This window comes from Ochlerotatus camptorhynchus, unplaced genomic scaffold, assembly GCF_037179485.1.
Source record: "Ochlerotatus camptorhynchus isolate MF236.1 unplaced genomic scaffold, CSIRO-AGI_Acam_v1.1 ptg000577l, whole genome shotgun sequence".
In the NCBI taxonomy this organism is placed as follows: Eukaryota; Metazoa; Arthropoda; class Insecta; order Diptera; family Culicidae; genus Ochlerotatus; species Ochlerotatus camptorhynchus.
Genome location: NW_027041058.1, coordinates 3,321,190 through 3,345,154, shown reverse-complemented (window position 1 = coordinate 3,345,154; position 23,965 = coordinate 3,321,190). Strand labels below are relative to the sequence as shown.

General features: G+C 43.1%; 1 protein-coding gene across 1 annotated transcript; it reads left to right on the top strand.

Annotated features, from left to right (window-relative positions):
- The first annotated feature begins 150 nt into the window (after window positions 1-150).
- LOC135713737 (27 kDa hemolymph protein-like) lies at window positions 151-22,085 on the top strand. Its single transcript, XM_065236961.1, has 7 exons — window positions 151-167; window positions 4,673-4,927; window positions 20,672-20,984; window positions 21,046-21,209; window positions 21,275-21,428; window positions 21,496-21,625; window positions 21,690-22,085. Exons 2-7 carry the CDS (start codon window positions 4,870-4,872, stop codon window positions 21,792-21,794), a joined length of 924 nt encoding a protein of 307 aa, XP_065093033.1. The 5' UTR covers window positions 151-167; window positions 4,673-4,869; the 3' UTR covers window positions 21,795-22,085.
- The last annotated feature ends 1,880 nt before the right edge of the window (window positions 22,086-23,965 follow it).

The window sequence follows — 23,965 nt, the reverse complement described above, 5'->3', positions numbered from 1 at the left end:
CAGTTCAGTCCGTGTTCATCGCTCGAACTAATCGGATCGGTTGGTGTATTTTTTTAGCTTACTAATTATCATTACGTTTTTTTTTTTGGCAAATTACTTTTCCAAAGTAAGTAATTAAGTGTATAACTGTGAGCTGGACTGTGATATAATGGGCCAAGTGTTCTAAGGTCAGTTTGCAAAGTATGCTAGGCTAATCGACGGGGCTATTGCTCGTTACCTACTTCCAAGCGGTGTGATATAAGCGATTCGAACGCGAAATCTGGTACGGAAGGTGCGGGAACGTAATAATCGCAAAATTACACAAAAAGTGTTTACCCCCAAGTTCTCGGTCCAGGGTCGCCATATTACACTTTTATTGCGCTTTTTGTTTGACCATGGTATTTCGTACCGGTGCGCCGAGTAGGATGAGTGGCAATTTTCTGCCGAACTGGTATGGGTTTTTGTGCATGTTTTTTTTTCGGTTATGTCTGCTTCTGTCCAATGTTTATCAGTGTTCTATGTATGGCGACTGTGGAGGATACAGAACATCGGAACATTCCAAGACACAAGCGTACAAATTGGTCGTCAAGAGTTCAAAGTGGCAAGACGTTTACGATAATGAATTGATTGAATTACGGAACACATGTTTCGAGTGCAGCAGAGTCGGTGCTTACTCGCATACAACAAAAAAAACTGTATACCACGGTGTTCCTAGACCGGAGTGTAGAACCCAAACTGCATGGCTGCAATTTTGAATAACATAGTGTCGCCTGCCTAAAAGCGATTACGCGCACACATTCCCAAACATCATATCGACAGATGCACGATTTTCGCTGAAGCCGGGACCACTAGTTGCACGAGGTGAGATATTGTCTGTTAAAACAAAAACCGTAATGCTTCGTTAGTAAAATGCTGTAAATAAGTCAATACTAGCAAACTGCGATTTTGTGCTTCAGCGAATATATCTGTCCTTCTGCCCGGAGTCTCGAGAGTCAAGTGTCAGATACCTACCACTTGAACCAAGCTTGAACTTTTTTCCTCCTCATTTCTGGTTTTTTACGGGAGCACTTTGCCTGCTTTCAGCGTGGTGTTCTTTGGAACAATCATACTTTATGGTAGTCTTTGGAAAATCCCACTCCAAGAGCTGCTAAGATTCAAAACGATTGTGATTGATGTCAATCACTCGTTTTGTTTGGATAGAGGCATGCAATTAATCATGACGTATGAATAAAACACTAAAATTCACCGTTCCAACGATGGGAAACGTAAACAAATCCGCTGCAGAGAGAGTGAATCAAATCTAACTTCCTACTGTTTTTTTATGTATTGACCACAGTGGCAGCATATCCTTGCTAAAACTCTACACTGAACCCCTTTTATTTGTAAATATTGCTTCTATGAGCACACAGACGTTCCTAGGCTATGGTGCCCGTTTTGTCACTGTTGGTTTTATGTTGATCCGAATAGTTTTGATAATATAGTTGTGCATTCCCGCTGTTATGATAAAAATAGTAATATCAATGATAGGGTAATATCGAACATAACAAATCAAGAAGACTGGCAACTCTTCCATTTCCTCATACGAACGCTATGAGACAGGTACTATCGCGTCATCTGCCGCTCAAAGGTAAATGCTTCGAACGAATTTGATAGCAAAGATTACATCCTCAGAAGAAAGGTTTGTGTATTTGCTCATTTTTCTATGCATTGCTTCCACCTTCACTCAAGCGCAGCGCTATTGTATCTGTCGCTATCAGTAGTACGCTTTTTTGAATGTGTATAAGGTTCCCAATTGTGCGAAGTTTTCCTGATTTTTCACAATGCATCGTGAATTTCTTCTAAATTCTCCACACGCAGTTTTCCTTAATATTAAATTTCCTGAATTTTTACGATGTTCCCTGAACATTTACGAAGTCCTTGAACTTTTAAAAAGTCTAAATAAATTTTTAAAAAATCCCAGAACTTCAAAAAAATTCCCCGAATTTCTACGAAATTCGTTACATGTATAGAAAGTTCGCCAATTTTCAACAAAGTTCTACAAAGTTCTCCGAACTTCCACAAAAATTGCTGTTTTTTGCTAAAATACTCTGATGTTTTATGCAACTCATTGAGCTTCTACAAAGTTTGATTATTTTCGAGATTTACTGAACCAGATTAAAAGTTACTACACTTCTTGAATGTTTCCACACACTTAGAAATAATTACCAATGTCGGTAATTTTTAACCGAACTTTCAACAGCTGAACAGTTCGGTAAAACTTTGCACCTCAGTTCAAAAGCTGATCCACTAAATTTTAATTTCAAAACACTGTCAACCTTGTTTAAATAATCGAGTCTTGCAATTGAGCAAGGCGAATGAGAACGACCCAAATTTGAGTTTAGTTCACTCATAATCGCCGAAAGTGCAGGAACTCAGCGATGAGTAAAATTTGTCTCATGGTTTCCTGTGGAAAACCTAAAAAATCTGCCGGAAAATGAGGAAATTTACGAAAATTTTATTCAGTCCTGAGTCAATCCTGAGTGAATCCAATCTTTACTTTTCTCAAATTCGGGAATTTTTCCCTGGAAAATTCTGGAAAAACTTGGGTTCTGCACTTTTGGCGATTATGAGTGAACTAAACTCTAATTTGGGTCGTTCTCATTCGCCGTGTGGTAATGAATTAAAATGCCTGATATTTACCGAACAGTTCAGCTATTGAAAATTCGGTAAAAATCACTGAAGTCGGTAGTCATTTCTACACACTTAATCTAGCTCGGTAAAATCTCCAATAGCCGATTACCTCGGCATTTACTTTTGCTGATATCTCTGCAAAATATCTGTTTGTTAGCTGATATCTCAGCAAAATGTTATTTGTTAGCTGAGTCTCGGCAATTGTTTTACTGAATCTCAGCAAAATAAATTGCAGAATTACTCGGCTGTTGGAATCTCGGTGAAAAAATTTAAGTGTGTTAGTGTGCAGATCTTCTACCCGGTTCAATGAATGTTAACGAAGTTTTCGAAAGTTCTTCGATGTTTCTAGAAAAAGTTCCTTGAAATTCTTCAACGTTTCCTTTACTTTTTAGAAATTCTCCAAGCTTCTACGAAATTCCCTGTAGTCTAATGATGTTCTCTTAACTTCTAGAAATTGCCCTTGATTTCTAAAAAGGTCCCTGAGCTTCTAGGAAGACTTAGTTTTTTTTTTCCTTGATTTGTTTTCCGTTGATCTTGTTTTCCGTGCTGAGCACCAATGCTACCGACGTGCCAGGAAGGCAGCTCCCACACCTGGACCGTACCTATCGACCCATCATCTCATGAACCGGCGACCAACGGCTCGTGATCAGAGATATTATGCCTCAGAACATCCCGGCGGCGCCGACTGGGATTGAACCCAGGCCTGCTGGGGTGAGAGGTAATCACTACACCACCGGCGCCGCTACTTAGTTTTAGAAATCTGAAATATTGGACACCTTCCCCCGCTTTTACCATTAAAGGGTAGATCAACTATTATTGAAAATGGGAGAAATTTTACCCATAAATGGGTATTTGATTTTAACCGTGTGAGAGTTATTTATGTTTTGGTTATTAGATGTTTTCGAAACATACACTTCAAAAATCAAATATAACTTTAGTTTTCTTTGGCCACCTTTCCACAGCTTTTATAGGTGACTATTAGTTTTAGTTTAGTTAGTTATTAGATTTCGTACCTTAGGGTTCATGAATATATATGAGGGAGGAGGGGGGTCTAAGATTTTGTGACAAGCAATGCATTAGGTATAGGAAAAACGTCACGATAGGGGAGGGGAGGGGGTAATTTAGCGTGACATAATTAATGCATGCGAAGATAAAAAAGTAATCATGCTGTGTAAAACAAAAAAGTCATCCAAAGACTTAAGCATTTTTGCGGGGTGCCAAAGTCTTATTGAAAAAATCAAAGTTGACAGTTCGCAGGGTTTTGTATCCGCCAGACTACAAATAAAGTGACTATAGTGACAATTTGTTGCGATATCTCTTTCTCGCTACCCTTATCGAATTTGAGGAGAGCATCGTAAAAGTGAACACGGAGAAAAAATACTACCCAAAATTAGAGTTCTTTTTACTTAATATTGAGTTCATCCTCTCACTTGCACTCTTTATTGATGTCAAAAAAGGAACGAGAGATTCGAACTAACGATATAGTTCAGCCCAATAAGTTACTTTTGAGTAAATTGCATCTTCTCAAATCTACGTGAATTAAACTTAATTTTGGGTAGAATATACCTAAAAGTAAGTATTTTTTTAACTGGTGTTAAATAGAAACTACTATAAGCGATTTACTCAAATTTGGGTTATTGGGCTGAACCCCAGAATTGAGGGAAAAGTACTTAATTTTGGGTAGTTTTTCTTCTCCGTGAAAAAGTTACGGAGAGGGGCGCAAAAATGAGAGTCTGTCACCTAAACAAGAATCCTGAGTACGGCTCTGGTCTGAGAACCCTGATGAGGCACACTAGTTACTAGATGTAATTTTGATAACATTGGTAACTTGTGTTAAGTACATAGCCAAATCATAACGAACTTGCTTCAAACAAATGCAAAGACCTCGTCCAATTGGTGGCCCGGCTTTAGCGAGAATGTCTCAACCAGTGCATCAGGCAGCCGATGTAGACAATTCTATCAAACTCAAAGCGTTTCATTATCATTTTCTGTTGTTTAAATCTATATATGTGTGTACTTTCAGCAGGTGCTTAGATTGAGACAAAAGAGCTCAATGAAGAAATGAGGGTTTGATTGATAACGGCAGTACGAAGCCATTGTGCACGGCGGCAGTGATTAGTCCCAGTTGAGGCGTGAGAAGTTTCGGTTCGTTCGGTGGCTGAAAGAAGAGAGACGTTTCCAGAGGATTACAACGTTTCGTAACAAGGAGAAAGAATTACCATGCATCGGATACGGAATCATGTCACCGCAGGGCTGCTGCTCGTAACGTTCCTATTAGGTAAGCATATGATAAGTTTAATAAGTGATGTCCTGAACATAAAGAACCATCGGTGAACAGTGAAAAGAAAGGGATTTACTAGTCTAGTAGGCGAATAACCTTTTAGGTGAGGGCGACAGAACTAAATCGAATGGCATCATAAATCATAATGTTTACTCAATGATTAACGTGCACCGAAAACATCCAAAAGTTCAACCCTTGAATTGCCTAGGGCGTTACTACTGAAAAGACTTCAGCAGCGCAAAGTGCCTACTCTTATCGCGTTCGATGTCGTTGAGTAGATAAGGCTAGGGAAGGAGTAAAGTTCAAAACCGTAGCTACGTCAGAATTTGACGATTCTAATCCATCACCACTATGTTTCTGATTTGCCGGCTGGGAACGATATGCTGTTATCGGATTTTTTGGGAAGGCCATAACACGTATCCGATGAACGCACATAAAGAATTAGTAATGAGTAATGGTAAAGACAATTCATTAGCTCGTGGAATTCTCTTGGTTTAATATCGGGTTTGTTTGGTGCTGATAGCCAAACATCAAGAATGCGCAATTTAGGCATTCATTGTTTGCAGAACAGTGAAGTATTGTCAGGTGAATATGTGACAATATCTAGTGAATCAAGGAAATCTAGCTACACTGGCACTGCCCAAACTGTATACCAACTTCAACTCATCAGATCAGCAAAATAACGAATCGGCAATAATCTGGTTTACAAGTCATACGGCAGAATGACTATCCAAATACCCGATAAGCATTAAAACGTTGCCCTGATTAAATATATGAAAGAGAAGCCAACTAGGAACCTATGCCATTCGAATAGATTCAAGGGCTTGTTCGTGTTGAAAAATTGTTGAACAATAACTGTCTCACTATTGACTACTTTCCCTTAGACAATGCTGCTTGCCATCAGCACCAAGACCAAAAGTAAATGGGAAAAATGATAAGTGAGCAATTCTTTATCACGTGCAAGTGCCTTTTCTATCCAATTTCATACCTTGTTTATGGATTATATTCTGTGATGGGAATTATTCAAATTACCTTTGACCTTTGAGACTCGATCCGAGACATTCAGAAACAACAAAGCCAGTGATTCTCAACCTAAGGTACGCGTACCCCCCCTGAATGAAAAGTACATCAAAAGAAGCGATGTTGAGCGAGCTTGGCCTCACGGTGGGTGAACGTTGAGAATCGATGCCCTAGGCAATAGATGATAGGATAATTGTTTTGAAAATTGGCTATTTAAGCACACGATTGGCGCAAGCAGTGCCGGATTTAGGATCCGGGGGCCGGGGCTACTATCCCATATTATCTGCATTTGAAGTTTGAATTTCAAATGCGCGATAGTATTTTTCTTCCTACCATCTTGATATGAAAACTAGATAAATTTATTTTAAAAATTCAGAAGAAAATCGAATAAAGAAATGGAATCTACATTTCACCAATCTGGCCATCTGGATCACCAGGGTAAACTTGGTTGGTTGGGAATATCAAGAGAAATAATGATAGCATTTCATTATGGGACTCCAAAGATAGCTTTGACGTTTAGATTTTTCAACATAATTTTCAATTTTATTTAATTGACGTTCAACAGCATTCAACATCAGTTTTCAAACTTACGAATCATAGAGTTGGAACAATTGTTGTCCTTTAATAATCAATGATATAAAAAATGCATACATTTACACTCAATATGATAAGTAATCATGTTGAACGATAGCATCATCATAGCCTATTCATTTTAATACCATAAATTTGTCAACTTTATTTAATGTAAGGATTGATTCCCGTAGCTACGATTTATGTGATCAATTTCCCCCTGAATTACGGTATTCAATTTAGAGTTGCGTTTATTTTATTTGTTTCAATGCTACATAAAAACAATACAAATCAGTAAAAATAATTTAAACATCCATGGAGCTGATGATGTCTACATTTAGCTTCAATGTAGACGACAACCTTCTTAAGGTGAAAATGGATCGATTTAGAATGACTCACTTCATCGATTTTTTACAAAATAGCGCAACGCTCAATCGTAAAAACTCTTCCGTGCAAAACTAAAGATCTAAAATTGCTAGCTCTAGCAATTTTATCAAGACTGATTTATAGTTTAAATTTTCAGAAAACCATGTTCTAAGTTCAGCAGCAAAACATATCTGGATATTTTTAAAGATAATTATATGAATTGAAATATTTTAGAAATCACCCACCTTTGCCATTACTAAATGAAATATTTTTTTAATTCAAAGGTTCAACAGTTTTCAAAAGTATTTCAGAATATTCTGTGAATATTTCAGCCTACTTGATGGATGTGCTCTGATATATCTGGATATTTTTAAAGATAATTAGATGAATTGAACTATTTTAGAAATCATCCACCGTTGCCATTGATAAATAAAATATTTTTTTTAAACCAAACTGATCTCCAATTTTCACAAGTTGTTTCACTAGCATTCGAAGGTATTCTGTGAAAGTTTCAGCCTATTTGATGGAGATAATCTGATATATCTGGATCAGGGCGTCACAACATCAGCTTTAATCGACCAAATCGATGCGACGAAGAGACTGCTGACTTTCTTTTAAAGCTTTAAAGTCGAACAGCTTCGCAACATTCTAGAACCTCAGTCGGCGTCCACAAACAAAATGTCCAATCGCTTGTTTCTCTTTCTCCCGTCGCTGCATTGCTCTTTCTTTCAAGCATCGGTGAAACGGACGGGCGAAAGAGCGCTCGACTTCCATAGTTTCGTCTTTCATGAAACACATTAACTGAGGTTTCATGACGTATATAACGGAAAATGAAAATATATATTGAAAGCATTTCTAACGTGAAAACACTTGTGTGTGTGTGTGTGTGTGTGTGTGTGTGTGTGTGTGTGTGTGTGTGTGTGTGTGTGTGTGTGTGTGTGTGTGTGTGTGTGTGTGTGTGTGTGTGTTTTTTTTTTTTTTTTTTTATAGTAAGGTTTAGGAAAGCTTCAAGAAGCCTGGCCTGTAGTGAAGGTGGCACGGTGTGGTATCCACTAGTTGCCTAGTGCAGCTCCACTAAAACCCATTCCTTACTCTCTCCTCTGCCTGGATCCCCCCGGGACCACTGTGAAGCGACTACTTCGGGGGGTGGCTGTGCTCATGCACTTGTCGTACTCTCAGCGCTAGCTGGCGTTGCTAGATCGCTGCTCTTCTCTCCATTTACGCTGCAGCTCTGACATAATCTGTGTGACTGCCCTGCTGACGGCATTCCAAGAGTCCTCCTCTCGACACATTTCATCGACGACATTCTCCACGTTAAGGACGGGCATCTCCGTTCGCACTGCCTCGAACCTTGGACAGTCAAAGACCACATGCTCCGGCGTTTCATCGACGTTGCCACACTCCGGACAGAGGGGTGACGCTGCGTGTCCGAACCGATGCAGGTATTTCCTGAAGCAGCCGTGGCCAGACAGGAACTGCGTTAGGTGGAAATTGACTTCTCCGTGTTTTCTGTTCACCCAGGTCGAAAGAATCGGTATTAGTCTATGTGTCCATCTACCGTTCTCCGTCGTGTTCCACTCCTGTTGCCACTTAGCCAATGACTCCACTCTCACAACTTTCCGTACTCTTCCGGCTTCTCTCTGCCTGTAGCACTCACTGTCCTCCGCCAGGGTGATGCCGATAGGGATCATACCGGCGATAACGCATACTGCTTCCGACGAGATGGTTCTGTACGCACTCACGACTCGCATGGCCATAAGCCGGAACGTACTGCTCAGTTTCCTTTGGTTCTGCTTCGTTTCCAGCGCTGGAACCCAGGCTGGACCTCCATATCTCAGTATCGATGATGACACGCTGGCCAGAAGACGCCTCTTGCTACTGCTGGGACCAGCGTTGTTCGGCATGATTCTAGCTATCGCGTTGATGGCCTTCGAAGCCTTCTCACAGGCATATTCGACGTGGCTGTTGAAGTTTAGCCGGTCATCGATCATCACTCCCAGGTATTTTAACACACGCTTCGAGGCTATGGTGTGCTCCCCGACGGTGATTTCCGCCCGCTGTACCGCTTTACAGTTACTGACCAATAACACTTCCGTTTTGTGGTGGGCTATTTGCAGCTTCGCTCCTTTCATCCAGTTACCAATCATGTCGATTGCCTCGGTTGACAACACTTCCACCTCTTCCAGCGTCTCGCCTGTTACCGTCAAGACGACGTCGTCCGCAAAGCCAACGATCTCAACTCCTTTGGGCAGTTTCAGCGTTAGCACGCCGTTGTACATCCCGTTCCAGAGCGTTGGACCAAGGATGGAGCCTTGTGGAACTCCCGCTGTGATCCTAATCGATCTCTGTCCCATGTCTGTCTCGTAGACCAGAACCCGGTTCTGGAAATAACTCCTCAGGATCCTGCACAGGTAGTCAGGGACCCTCATTCTATGCAGTGCATCGGCGATGGCCTCCCAGCTGGCGCTGTTGAACGCATTCTTGACGTCGATCGTTATGACGGCGCAATATCGATCCCCTCTCCGCTTCTGTTTGGACGCCTTTTCAGCTCTCTCGACCACTGTCCGAATTGCATCCACCGTCGATCTCCCTTTCCGGAATCCGAACTGCCTCTCCGACAATCCGTGCTCACTCTCCGTGTATTTCGTCAGCCTGTTTAGGATGATCCTCTCCAAGAGTTTTCCGAGTGTATCCAGCAGGCATATAGGCCTGTATGATGCTGGATCCCCCGGCGGTTTTCCTGGTTTCGGCAGCAACACTAGCTTCTGTATCTTCCACCTGTCAGGGAAGTGACCCTCGTTCAGGCATTTCTGCAGCACTATCCTGAACATGTCCGGGGATGACTGGATCGCCGCTTTCAACGCTACGTTGGGGATTCCATCCAGACCGGGAGCTTTCTTCACCTTCAATCCTTTCGCCACTACTACGAGCTCCTCGTTGGTGATTTCGACGTTATCTCCCTCTCCTTCTCCGTACGGTGTAGGTGGCCAGGTTGTTGGGTCGTGCTTCGGGAAAAGTCCTTCCACGATGACTTTCAGCTTCTCTGGGCACATTTCAGCGGGCATCGTTGGACCTCTGATCTTCGCCATCACGACTCGGTATGCGTCGCCCCAGGGGTTGGCATCAGCGTCTCGACACAGCTCCTTAAAACAGTTCGACTTGCTCTGCTTAATCACTCGTTTAAAAGCGGCCCTGGCCGCTCGAAACACTTCTCTTCGTTCCTCTCTGTCTGCTTCCGTTCTTGCTCTCTGAACACGTCTTCTGGCTCTGAGACAACTAGCGCGGAGAGTACTAAGTGCCTCGTTCCACCAGTAGACTGGACGCCGTCTGTTATTTGGCTCCAGTTTCCTCGGCATGGTCGTGTCACATGCTCTCACTAACGTTTCTGTCAGCTCGTCCGCATTTAGATCTACGGGACTCCCGTCCACACGAAGTGCCTCAACGAACAAATCCTTGTCGAAAGCTTTCGTCTTCCACTTTCGGTCACAAGTTCTCGTCCTCCGTACTGCCACAGTATTCCGTTGACCGATGCCATATCGTATCGCCTGATGGTCGCTATGGGTATATCCTTCGCACACTCTCCAATCCATGTTTGCCATCAGCGACGGACTGCAGAAAGTAACGTCGATAATGGATTCTCGGCCATCTCTGCGAAAAGTGCTGCTGGTGCCTTTATTGGCCAGCATAACTTCCAGTTTTGCCAGAGCTTCCAGCAGACTGTGCCCTCTTGCATTGGAACACCTGCTTCCCCACTCCACTGCCCAAGCATTGAAGTCTCCTCCGATGACTACCGGTCGTCGTCCGACCAGCTCTTCGGTAAGTCCATCAAGCATCTCGTGGAACTTCTCCATCGTCCATCTGGGGGGTGCGTAACAACTACACATGAAGATTCCGTTGATTTTGGCGATCACAAAGCCTTCGTATGAGCTCGCAACCACTTCTTGAATGGGGTATCTGCCCATAACTTGTATAGCTGCCATCCCAGCTCTATCCGCAACCCAGTTACCGTTATCGGGAGGGACTCGATACGGTTCCGCAATGATTGCAACGTCGCACTTTGTTTCTGTTGTCGACTGCCACAACAGTTGCTGAGCAATGTCGCAATGATTGAGGTTTATTTGGGTTACCTCCATTACTGTTGGCCTGCCATCGCCTTTTTGTATGCTAGGCATTTGAAGCCTCCCGTCGTATGATCGTTACCGTCCTCTTTTTTGCAGAGCATACACCTCGGATGCTTCGTGCAGCCTCTTGCAATATGGCCTTTCTCTCCGCATTTCCTGCACAGATCAGATCTGTCAGGGCCATTGCAGTTCCTCGCCTGGTGACCGAATCCCATGCACTTGAAGCATCGCTCCAATTGCTTGGTAACCCGAGGAGTGGCTTTCAGCGAGCACAATGACCAGCCAACCTTGACCTTGCCCGTCTCCAACAGCTTATTCGCTGCAGCTGTCGAAAGCCGTATAACCGCCGTTTGCATGCCGCCGTACGCCTTCCTCATACGGATTGACATCGGGACATCTCCCAGATCGCAGTGCACTCTCAACGCACTTCTTAGCTCCTCTTCTGTGGTGATCTCGTCCAGGTTCCTGCACTCGACCACTGTCTCCTGGGATAGAGCTCTTACGCTCGCCCCTTCGCCAAGAGACTTTTCGACGAGCTCCTTGAAGGCTGAGCTCTTGATAGCAGGATCCTTCTTCAGCTCAAAGAGGATCTCGCCTTTCTGGGTTCGCCTGGTTTTCACCACGTTCTCTCCTAGTTGCTTCAACTCCGGATCCTCTCGTACCTTCCGGAGGAGTGCTGCATACGACGTTTTGTCCTTAGCTTCGACGATCAGAGCATCGCCCTTACTTCGCTCCCGACGAGTCCTGGGTATCACCTTCTTCTGTTCAGCTTTCTTCTTCATGTCTTTTTCCTTCCGTTTTTTCCACTTCTCCTTTGGCTTCTCGACGGTACGCCAGCCTTCCTCCTTGTTGTCTTCTTTGTCGTTCTTGACTTTTTTCAACTCCTCTTCCTCTCCTGGAGTTTCCCTTTTCCTCTTCTCCGAGCGTGGATTTCGAGGTCCCTTTGGCGTCTCCTGTATTTCAGCTGCTGCTTTCTCCTTGGCCTCGATCAGTGCCCTTTCGGCAGTTACGGACCTCGTCCTCAGCGCATCCTGTTCACGTTTGTGTGTGTGTGTGTGTGTGTGTGTGTGTGTGTGTGTGTGTGTGTGTTCCATCTAACCCCCACTGGCCAGCAGTGGTATTATGGAAGAACTCTCCCTACAATGTCGCATTTATGGTCATTGTAGACAGCTTTAGTCCGGGAGTTAGAAGGTGATAGCTCTATTGCAGATCCAGCAACCCATTTCAGAATGTCTGGAGAGTCACGCCCATTCCGAGGTTACTTTCACTTACAATAAGCCCCGCATGTATGCATCACCGTTATCAAATGGATATTGGTATTACATACACGCTTCCAGGTTCGAAAACATATTTTTTCAAACCTGGCATGTATTTAGTTTAATTTTGATGTATATTTTTTTTAATAATTGGAAAGCTCTTCACCAGCAATTTCCTTCCGTAGATCGTCCTTGGTTGGTTCTAATATGATTACGCCTTTTTTGGTCGGTTTCATTGAATTGAAATGAATTGCCATGGTGATCTGGGACGAGGCTCACATCCAAACTCGCTGTTCTACCGAGCGCTCCGTGTGCGAAAAGAAAATCACTTGAAGATCACACGTAATATGTTTATTCATCTAAAGAAAAATAACGGAAACGGGACATAACGCATATTAAACAAATTGAAAGAGCGGCGATATAGGTTCGTGAAAAGTATTGAAAGCCATACTGAGGTCTCGTTCAACTAGAAAATCGACGTTACTTACATTGAAAGCGATGAGCAAAGCAAGGACAAGAAGATACACAGCCAGCCTTTCCTTATAAGCGTGCTTCTTTTTCATTTTTGTTTCTTGCTGATGGTCTAGCTAGGCGTTATAGAAATGAGGGATTGAACTATTTTAGAAATCACTCATCTTTGCCATTGCTTAATGAAATTATTTGAAATCAAAAGGATCCGCAATTTTCACCAGTTGTTTCACAAGTATTTGAGGATATTCTGTGAAAACTTAAAATATTACACTTAGGATGATCGACTTTTGCATAAAAGTCCCGACATCTTGAAACCACTATTTTGAAATTCATCCGCCTTCTTGGATCCACCATTATTTAAATTAACCGTCATTTTGAATCCACCATTTTGAAATTCATCCTCTATCTTGCAATTGTAATTGTTATATCATTATTGGAATATTGGAAGATCGACTATTTTCTCGAAGACCCACCATCGTTAATCAAAGATTTTGCAAATCATCCAACATTTTGGAATTGAAATTTCCAATTTTAATAGCATGCAACCGTATTATGTTTAGAATGATCGAACATTTTATCAAAGACTTACCATTTTTATTCCACCATTTTGAAAATTATTCGCCATCTTCGATCCACCATTGTTAAAATAAACCAACATTTAAGAATTGAAATGGTAGGACTTCCCTGAACTTCAGCAGAACTTCCCTGAACTTCGGCAGGACTTCCCTGAACTACGGCAGGACTTCCCTGAACTACGGCAGGACTCCTCTGAACTTCGGCAGGCCTTCCCTGAACTTCTGCAGGACTTCCCTGAACTACGGCAGGGCTTCCCTGAACTTTGGCAGGACTTTCCCGAAGTTCGGCAGGCCTTCCCTGAACATTGGCAGGACTTCTTTGAAGTTCGGAAATACTTCCCTGAATTTTGACAGGACTTCCCTGAACTTCGGCAGGCCTTCCCTGAACTTTGGAAGGACTTCCCTGAACTTTGGCACTACATTCCTGAAATTCGGCAGAACTTTCGGCAGGACTTCCCTGAAGTTCGGCAGGCCTTCCCTGAACTACGACAAGGCTCCCCTGAACTTCAGGAGGATTTCCTTGTCTTTCGGCAGGCCTTCCCTGAACTTGGAATTGAAGTTGTTATTTCAGTAGTAGAATTATTATAATTCTACAAAATTGTAATATTGCATTTACGAATGTGGTCAAAATTTCAATACTTCCCATTTTACTTTCTACTTAAGAACATTACTTACTTACTATTAAGAACATTAATTTCAAAGTTCAGCAAACAAAAAGAACTCAGTCATTCATCAGTTATCGAACACCTCAATGACCATAATTTTCAATTAATGGAAGTAAATATGATGAAAGATCTTTTACCTCGACTCAACAATTGGTGACTAACAAACTCAGATATATTGGCAGACCAACGTATAAAAAAATCAGAAATTCAGAATTAAACTTTATGATTAAACGTTAAATGAAAATTATTTGCCTTAGCAGAAAAAAAAAGATAAATTAAAAAAACACAACATATATTTGCTCATCCGCCATGGCCGGGTGGCCCCTGTATCCAGCCCTGGACAACTGCCCTAAAATCTAGCCCTGCTACTAGTACTATACAAATTAGACCATCCTCAAATATTTCAATTTCGACTAACGCTCCGTAAACCCGGAATATCTTTGGTATCCGATGACATGAATATTTTAAACTATAATAATTTTACAGTCGATGGTTTTAGCCGCATCCAAATCGGACAATATTCGACGATGTTAAGAAACTCCAAAATTGGTCGAAAATTTACCAAAACAGTTTCCAGTTATTTTTTTTTTTTTTTTTTTTTGTAATTACTTTATTTGTACAGGCTCAATCGAATAAACTTTACAGAGCCGAGTTATCCTTTGCGTTATACATTGTTACTGTCTTATATTTAAAGTTAAAGGAACTGGACCGAGTACTCGCGGTCGTCTCGAGGTTAGTGGAGATTTACAATTTTTTGGATGGGAAAAGGGAAGAAGGAGGTTTTAAATGTGGTTTACGATATAACTATTTAATTAATCCTAAAGCATGAAATTATTTCTATTCATCTTGAAAACAAACATTGAGAAAAAAAAAACCCCCAGACGTACAAAACACAAACTAAACACAAGGTTAATCAAACTTACAATCTAAGGTTAATATCCTTAAAGTAAACATATATGAGTTTCATAAACTCCAGATCGCGTCTAGCCAAAATATCCCGAACTGGAACATTAGGTTGTCTACCTCGAGCCCGAAGGGAATCATAAAAATGTGATCTGACTCCACGATACTCCACACAAGACCAAAGGATGTGATCAGCGTCCTGGTAACCTTGTCCACATTCACAGAGATTGCTGTCTCCCAACCCCACACGGAACAAGTGAGCGTTTAGACAATAGTGATTGGACATGAGACGAGACATCACGCGTATGAAGTCTCGACTCAAGTCCAACCCTTTGAACCATGCAAACTTCGACACCTTAGGGATAATTGAATGTAGCCATCGTCCCAAGCTCCCTTCACTCCATTGATGTTGCCAGCTAACGAGCGACTGCTGACGATAAATAGAGAAAAATTCACTATAGGCGATCTGTCGATCATAAATGTCGCCTTCCATAGCGCCCACCTTCGCAAGTGAATCCGCCTTCTCATTGCCCAAAATTGAGCAATGCGAAGGGACCCACGCGAAGGTGATGATGAAAGAGCGCACGGATAAAGCACTAAGCAGTTCTCGTATTTTCAAGAGAAAATACGAGAAGTGCTTTACCGGCGTAATGGAACGGATAGCCTCGACAGAACTGAGACTATCCGTAAAAATAAAGTAGTGGTCTGGAAGAAGTGAAGCAATAGTTTCCAAAGTGTAGTGAATTGCTGCCAGTTCAGCCACATACACAGAACAAGGAGCTTCAAGTTTTCGAGAGGCGCTATGAAATTCATTAAATACACCAAGACCAGCGGACTCCTCTATTAGAGATCCATCTGTGAAAAACGTTCTTGCAGAATCAACATGGCCAAACTTTGCAGCGTATAATGACGGAGCAATCATAGGACGATGATGCTCTGGAATTCCGCGGATTTCCTGCGTCATAGATAAATCAAAATTCACTGAATTGCCGAAATCGCAGAAGACTACACGATTGGGAATATTTCTTGAAGGGCTGACATCCTGTGTTAAATATAGGTAGTACAAAGTCATAAAACATGTTTGAGGATTTAGCTCCAGAAGCTTCTCAAAATTTGCAATCACCAGTGGGTTCATTACTTCGCAACGGGTGAGGAGCCTCAGAGATAACTCTGAAAAACGGACGGATAGTGGCAACATGCCCGCCAGCACTTCGAGACTCATCGTATGAGTCGAGTGCATGCATCCTAACGCGATACGAAGACAACGATACTGGATCCGTTCCAGCTTGATGATGTGCGTTTTAGCTGCCGACTGGAAGCAAAAACTGCCGTACTCTAAAACCGATAAAATCGTTGTCCGGTACAACGTCAGAAGATCTTGTGGATGGGCTCCCCACCACGTTCCGGTAATTGATCGAAGGAAATTGATCCTTAGTTGGCATTTTCTTCTCAGATACTCAATGTGGGATCTCCAGGTGCATTTGGAATCGAACCAGACCCCGAGATATTTAAAAGACATGGAATGAGTGATCGGTTTACCCAAAAGTTGAAGCTTCGGTTGTGCTGGGTGGGCTATGCTTCCTAGAAAAAACGACCAACTCAGTTTTCTCCGTGGAGAATTCGATACCTAGCTGAATAGCCCAAGTAGACAAATTGTCCAAGGTATCCTGTAAGGGTCCTTGCAGGTCAACCTCTTTTGGCCCTGTGATAGACACTACGCCATCATCTGCAAGTTGTCTCAACGTGCAATTGTCACTAAGACAATTGTCAATTTCTCTAACGTAGAAATTGTACAAAAGGGGGCTTAAACATGAGCCTTGGGGGAGACCCATGTAGCTAAATCGAAAAGCTGTAGAGTTTCCATGAGAAAAGCTCATATGTTTTTCTGACAGCAAATTGTACAAAAAATTATTCATTAATGGAGACAATCCACAAGCGTGGAGTTTCTCTGAAAGAACTTCAACGGATACTGAATCAAAAGCCCCCTTGATATCCAAGAACACAGAAGCCATTTGCTCTTTCTTAGCAAAAGCTAACTGGATTTCTGTGGAAAACAACGCGAGACAGTCGTTCGTTCCCTTACCCCTACGGAAACCAAATTGAGTATCTGAAAGAAGGTGGTTCGTCTCAACCCATTTGTCGAGGCGAAAAAGGATCATTTTCTCCATCAATTTCCGAATACACGACAGCATCGCGATGGGCCGATACGAATTGTGATCCGACGCGGGTTTATCAGGCTTTTTAATGGCTATCACCCTCACTCGTCTCCAATCGTCGGGAACAATATTGAGCTCCAAGAACTGATTGTACAAGTTCAACATGCGCCTCTTAGCGACGTCTGGGAGGTTTTTCAGCAAGTTGAACTTGATTCTATCAGATCCCGGGGCAGAATTACCACACGAAAGGAGAGCGAGTGAAAGTTCGACCATTGAAAAAGGCTGACTGATTTCGTGTACCGAATTCGCGGTTTCGCGAGGAATCAACTGCGACGGCACGGAATCCGGACACACTTTTCGCGCGAATTTAAGAATCCATTGATCCGAGCATTCCTCGCTTTCGTTGTTAGTGGACCGGTTACGCATTCTTCGCGCCGTACTCCAAAGCGTATTCATAGACGTTTCGCGCGACAATCCGTCTACAAACTGCCGCCAGTAACCCCGTTTTTTGGCCTTGATGAGGCTCTTGAGTTCGCGTTCAAGAGATGTGTATGCGTCGAAATGCTCGCGTGTTCCGCGTTTCCGAAAAAGTTTAAACGCGTCGGACTTTTTACGGTAAACCTCCGTGCATTGTTGATCCCACCAGAGCGACGGTGTTTTCTTACGAATTGACGATCGCGGCACCGGTCGTGTTTGAGCTTGAAGTGCGCTGTCGACGATGAGATTAGAGAGGAAATTATATTCCTCCAACGGCGGAAGCTCTTCCACTGACGATACTGTATCGTCTATCGCGGATTGGAACTTAGTCCAATCGATGTTACGGGTTAGATCATACGCGACGTTAACGGATTCTGACGAGTTGAACCCACTGGCAATCGAAATTTTGATCGGCAAATGATCACTACCGTGCGGATCCTGGATTACATGCCAAGTGCAATCCAACGATAGTGAATTGGAGCAAAAGGTGAGGTCTAATCTGCTACCATTCGAGGATGGACCAGCCAAACGTGTTACTTCTCCATTGTTAAGGATTGTCATGTTGAAGTTGTCGCAGAGATCATAAATCAAAGTAGAACGGTTATCATCGTACAGCTCCCCCCAGCCTGTACCGTGGGAGTTAAAATCTCCCATGATCAACCATGGAGCGGGAAGTACCGCACATATGTCGAAAAGTTGTTTGCGATTAACAGAGACTCTAGGAGCAATATATACAGAAGCAATACAAAGGCTCTTACCTTTAATGGTAGCCTGACATGCGACAACTTCAATACCGGGGAATTCGGGAAGATTCACTCTATAGAAGGAATGGCACTTTTTGATCCCCAAAAGTACCCCTCCTCCACGTGAATCCTCACGATCCAATCGAATAATGTTAAAATCGTAAAAAGGGAGATCAATTTCTGAAGAGAGCCATGTTTCACAGAGGGCAAATGCATCGCAATTATTGTTATGGACTAAATACTTGAACGAATCTAATTTCGGAATAAGACTTCGACAATTCCACTGTAGAACAGTGATCAAATCCCCGACCTCGTTTGGAAAATTATCCATCGAAGGAGATGATAGCTGCAAGAAGGGGCCATTTTGAAGTCAATTGCTTCAAGAAGGATTTCACAGTGGGAAGCAATGTGAGGACAATGCTTTTCAGAGGATCAGAAATGTTGAGGTATTTGAGAATACCGTCCACAATGTCATCAAATGAGAACAACCCAGATGAAGAAGGGGTTTCTGTTCTTAAAATTGGGGCATCAGGGGTTTTGGATGTCCCCGGAAGTGGTGGAAAATCCTGGGTATAGTCAGTTCTGCGGAATCCAGGAGGAGTAGAAGTCTCCTTTTTTCCACCACTCCTTGATTTAGGCAAGCTGATTTGGGGTTCTTTATTTGCAACAATCCGCGAACGGATGCGCTTTCGTTTCCGTGCAGAACCTTCCGGAAAACTGAAAGAAGTTCCCTCCTCAGCCAAGTCAGAGTCAGTCTCGTCATCTGACAAAAGAGAAAAGGGATTTTTGTCATTGGTCGATGGCGTGGCTGTCTTAAGCATTTCTGCAAAAGACCGCCTGGAACGCTCCTTAAGGGAGCGTTTCATTTTGTCCCCGAGCTGTTTGTACGCCGGGCACGACGAGAGAGCATGAGGAGGAGTTCCGTTGCAGTACACGCATTTTGGTGCAGTAGCTGCGCAGGCGCCATCCTCATGCTTCTCCCCGCATTTGGAGCAGCGTGCCTTGTTGCCGCAGTGGGAGGCCGTATGTCCCAACCGCTTACAATGCTGGCAGTTCATGACCCGAGGTACAAACAACCGCACAGGAAGACGAAGTTTTCCCAGCTCGATGTATTGAGGAAGGGCAGATCCAGAAAAGGTCACCCGAAACGAGTCTGTGGGGGTAAAACTCTTTTTACCCTCGCTGAGCGATACTGACTTCATTCTATGAACGGCCAGTATCTTTACCGGAGGAAGCAAGGGGTTCTTGAATCGGCCAACCGCTTGCTTCTCCAGTATCTCGGGGTTCAGGCTCGCCTCAGTGACCACGCCTTCGATCTCCACATCAGAGGCTGGAATGTACACCCTATATTCCAGTGTGAAAAACTGGGAAACAGCAATTTCATTAGCCTGTTTCAAGTTAGCGACGGTCACACGAAGTTTGTTGTGCCTAACCTTCGTTATTTCGATCACGGCAGAGAATCGCTTTGTCAGATCATCAGATATCTGAACAACATTCAAGGGTTTGTTTTTGGGCTGAAAATAGACAACCCATGGGCCAGTCGAGTCATTCGGGTAGGCCCGCAATCTGGAGCTTTTCTCAGCCTGCCCATTGTCAGACTGAGACGACGAACCAGGGATGACATCATCATTCTTCTGAGATGAATGGTCATCCATGTCGTCTTCTGACAAAACATCCATTTTGTTCAACTAGTGGGAGCGCAAAACGCTCTCCCACTGAACGCACAGACACAATACACAGAAAACACTACAAACACAGAAATACAAAATGAAAATTTAACTAATGGGGGAGTAAAAGAAACAAGAAAAAAACAAAAACTTATCTGATAATCCTATACTACTACCACCGAGCGTTATATGTGTAGGCGTTTACACAGATGGCTGGGAAGCGACGCGCAGCGTGGATGACCTTCGCTGTGGTGCACTTGATCGAGGCGCGGCACTCAGCGCACACAGGCGCACGATGAATGATGAACGATATAGATGTAGAAACGGGTGCTCACACTCGATGATGATGATACGTGAGCGGGTATGCGTAAGCGCGTATGCGTGACCACGCAACGATGATGCCCAAATTTGTTTGCGAATTTTCAATAGCACGGATTAATCTTTCCGAAAATGGCACTTTCTACTAAAAAAACTCACTTTTCGATCAATTTACCGGGAACTATACCAGGAGTCACTTAGTGAGAAAAAAACTGATAAATTATATCAAGCGAATACCGAAAAAACTTCCAAAACAACGGAGCGCGAAACAAGTCGACCGTACTTCTTGCTAGGACGCAGTGGGATGAGTTTCCAGTTATGTTGTCCATAAATCTTGTTCGAGTCCTAAAAACATAAAAATAACACTCGCTGGGCTAGACTAATGAAGTCACAACCGAAGGCATGAAATTCACCTCTATCAAACTCGTTTCAGTTCCTTCCATTCGTGCCGACGAGCTTCCAAAGGACATCAAAGAACTGGACATCGACAAACTCCGAGAGCAGCTCCCAGAGGGTCTCATCCCGCCAGAGTTCCAAAACGTCTCCCTACCCAGTCTGGAGGACATCCAACGGATCGTGAAGGACAAATGCTCACGGGTTGCCGGTAGCGATGCCGCCTACGAGCAAGCCCAACAGTCCGGCCAAAAGCTGAACGAATGCCTCCAAGGACTGATCGACTTTAGCGACTTGCAGAGTGAAATCAAGGAAGCGAAGCCAACGGGCGATCTGGATACCGTATTTAATAAGTACGATTCAGGAGTACATTTTCTGTTTGCAGAATCCTAACGGATGGGATATTACTTTTAGGTACTGCCGAAGACGATCCATCGCTATCGAGTGCATCAACACGTTCTCCAATGATGTGGATGTTTGCCTGGAAAGCGACGAAAAGGAAAGTAAACGGATCCTGGTCAACATTGTCCATGGTCTGCTGAACTTTGTCTGTCACAAGGATGGTGATCAGATTGCACGTAAGACGACCGGTTGTTGAAATACCCCTGCAATATTTACTTTATTTTTTTTCCCATGGTTGCAGTATTCATCGCCGAAGAAGGTCCCGAGTGCTTCGAGGAACAGAAGCAACCACTGATCGACTGCTTCAACAGTACTATGCGAGGATATTTGGACGAACCGAGCCCACAGGCTTCCGAGGGCATTCCAAAGCTGGTCATGGGAAAGAAGCAGTGCGAGTAAGTTGCCTTTCGCATTATTTGTGATGATCGAACTTTCTTCTAAATATTACCTTTAATCCATCAGCGACATGGACAACCTACGGGACTGCTTCGTCCGAGTGCTGGAAGATTGCAAGGAATCCACTCCGGCCAACTTGGTGGAATCACTGTTCAAGTTTGTCCGACGGGAAACCCCATGTGCCAATTTTACAACGGTAAAATCATAGACAGTGAAATTCATTTAAAGAGTATTTTTGCCAAAATTTTAACTTCTTACAGCCCGAAACTAGTCGACGGAATTCCGGTGATGTCAACCGAGCATCGTTCCATGTGATTCTAGCGACCTGGTTGCTGGCGCTGATAGCCAAATTTATCGTCCAATAATTTCCAGTTGTGATACGACTTTTATGGTGACATCTTCAGGGACTAGGTGTATTTATGAGCTAACTCATATTGATGATATTGATGAATTCGATGGGTCGGAAGGAAACAAATTGGAATCGACCTAAACTCGCTCTTTTGCTAGTAAATTTTCTGTATTTAGTTAAATATCGTTATGTGTCAAACTAGTTATGAAAGAACATAAAACGGATTCAGGTAATAGTTTTCAAATTATTTGAAAAAGATGACAATTGTATGATATTTTTAAAGAATGTGAATAAATTTAACTCAAAACAAAGCAACGTGAATTCGATTTATTTAGTGCTCTTTTTAACATTCTTGAGCGTCCTACATTTAAGGTGAAAGTGACCTAGATATGAAATGAAAATGTCAAAATCGCTTCCACTTAAAGCATAATAAAAATAAAACATCGACAAGAACTTTTAGCAATCTGAAGTGATGTCTCTGAGAAAAAATTTTTTTAAATTTTTATATAGGAGAAACGGCTCTAATGTTGGCCTATGGATCTAAGATTGGACCCATCGCTAAAAATCTGCTATTTTTCAATGTTATCTAGATGAACACGTTATAAGGACGGAACTAATACATATTTGTGGTCGCTATTGAAAATTTAGTCCATTGCTGAATTCATGTATGGGTCCAAATTAGGGGCATTTAGGCCGACATTACATCCATTTCCCCTACTCACTAGGTCATTTTCACCTTGATAGATCTTGCTCCACTTGGTCTAACCACCTAGCTCGCCGCGCTCCTCTTTGTCTTGTACTGGCCGGACCCGAGACAAACACCATTTTTTGCGGAATTGTTGTCCGGTATTTTTACAATGTGCACCGCCTAGACCTGTGCGCCGCCGCCGGTGTTCGATGTCCAGGACCGGGAATTTGAATTGAATCATACAATAACATTAACATGTGATAACAAAATTCGATATTTTGAATATTTCTTCAAACACGAAATTCATAATGAGAGAGAGAGAGAAGGATTAGTAAGTTCCATTTAATTCCACTACCTTATTTGCTTATCCTTGACAGATACGCGTATTTCGTCTACAATGTGCAGACTTCTTCAGTGTCTTGTACTAATACTCGACTTAGTATTCTTAGTCTTAGTCGAGTATTAGTACAATACACTGAAGAAGTCTGCACATTGTAGACGAAATACGCGTATCTGTCAAGGATAAAGGGTGTCCACGATGAAATTGCCACACACAAAATTGATTCGCAAAATTCGAGTTTTCATCCGATTGCCAGCAAATTTTCAGGGATTGAGAAATAACTATTAAACTTCATTTTACCATTTTAAGCGTATTTTATTTACAGTCCATACGCAAATGCCCGCACCTTGGCCTTAACCCCGGCCGTAAGATTCTGCACAACCTGTGAATCAACCGTTTTTTGCATGTAAACCCATACTTTCTTCAGTTCCTCGACTGTCTTCACTACCTTAGGTCGTTTAAGAAGGTGCTGCTTCATAATCGCCCAGTACTTCTCGATGGGGCGGAGCTCCGGAGTGTTGGGAGGGTTGAACATTTTCGGCACGAAATTGACCTTATTGTCCGCATACCACTTCAGCACGTCCTTGGAGTAGTGGCATGAGGCCAAATCCGGCCAGAAGATTGTTGGGACGTTGTGGGCCTTCAGGAGAGGAAGCAGCCGCTTCTGGAGGCACTCTTTTATGTACACCTGTCCGTTCATCGTGTCCTGGGTCACGAAAGGTGCACTCCGCTTCCCGCACGTGCAGATGGCTTGCCAAACCAGGAATTTCTTCGCAAATTTGGACATCTTCTGAGTGCGGACATGCTCCGGAACGCTGAACTTATCCTTGGCCGTGAAAAACAGGTTGCCGGAGATCTGTTTGAAGTCGGCCTTCACATATGTTTCGTCGTCCATGATGCAGCATTCAACTTTCGTCAGCATGTTGAGGTACAACTTCCTGGCACGGGTTTTGGCGGACTTGTTCTGCTTCTCGTCGTGATTAGGGGCCTTTTGTACCTTGAACGTTCGAAGCCCAGTCTTAGTTTTGGCCTACTGGACAAAACTTCGGCTTAGGTGCAGCTTCTTAGCCACATCCCTAACGGAGGCGTTCGGATTTCGGTTGAAGGCCCCAACTACGCGGTTGTGATTTTTGGTGTTGTACGGAATACTTTTTCCTTC

What these genes read in the sequence shown, in the direction of transcription:
- LOC135713737 (XM_065236961.1), top strand. Translation starts at nt 4,870, where the DNA reads ATGCATCGGATACGGAATCATGTCACCGCAGGGCTGCTGCTCGTAACG. An exon ending in CTGGATACCGTATTTAATAA is followed by an intron (nt 20,985 to 21,045) that starts GTACGATTCAGG and finishes TATTACTTTTAG; the next exon opens with GTACTGCCGAAGACGATCCA. An exon ending in ATGGGAAAGAAGCAGTGCGA is followed by an intron (nt 21,429 to 21,495) that starts GTAAGTTGCCTT and finishes TTAATCCATCAG; the next exon opens with CGACATGGACAACCTACGGG.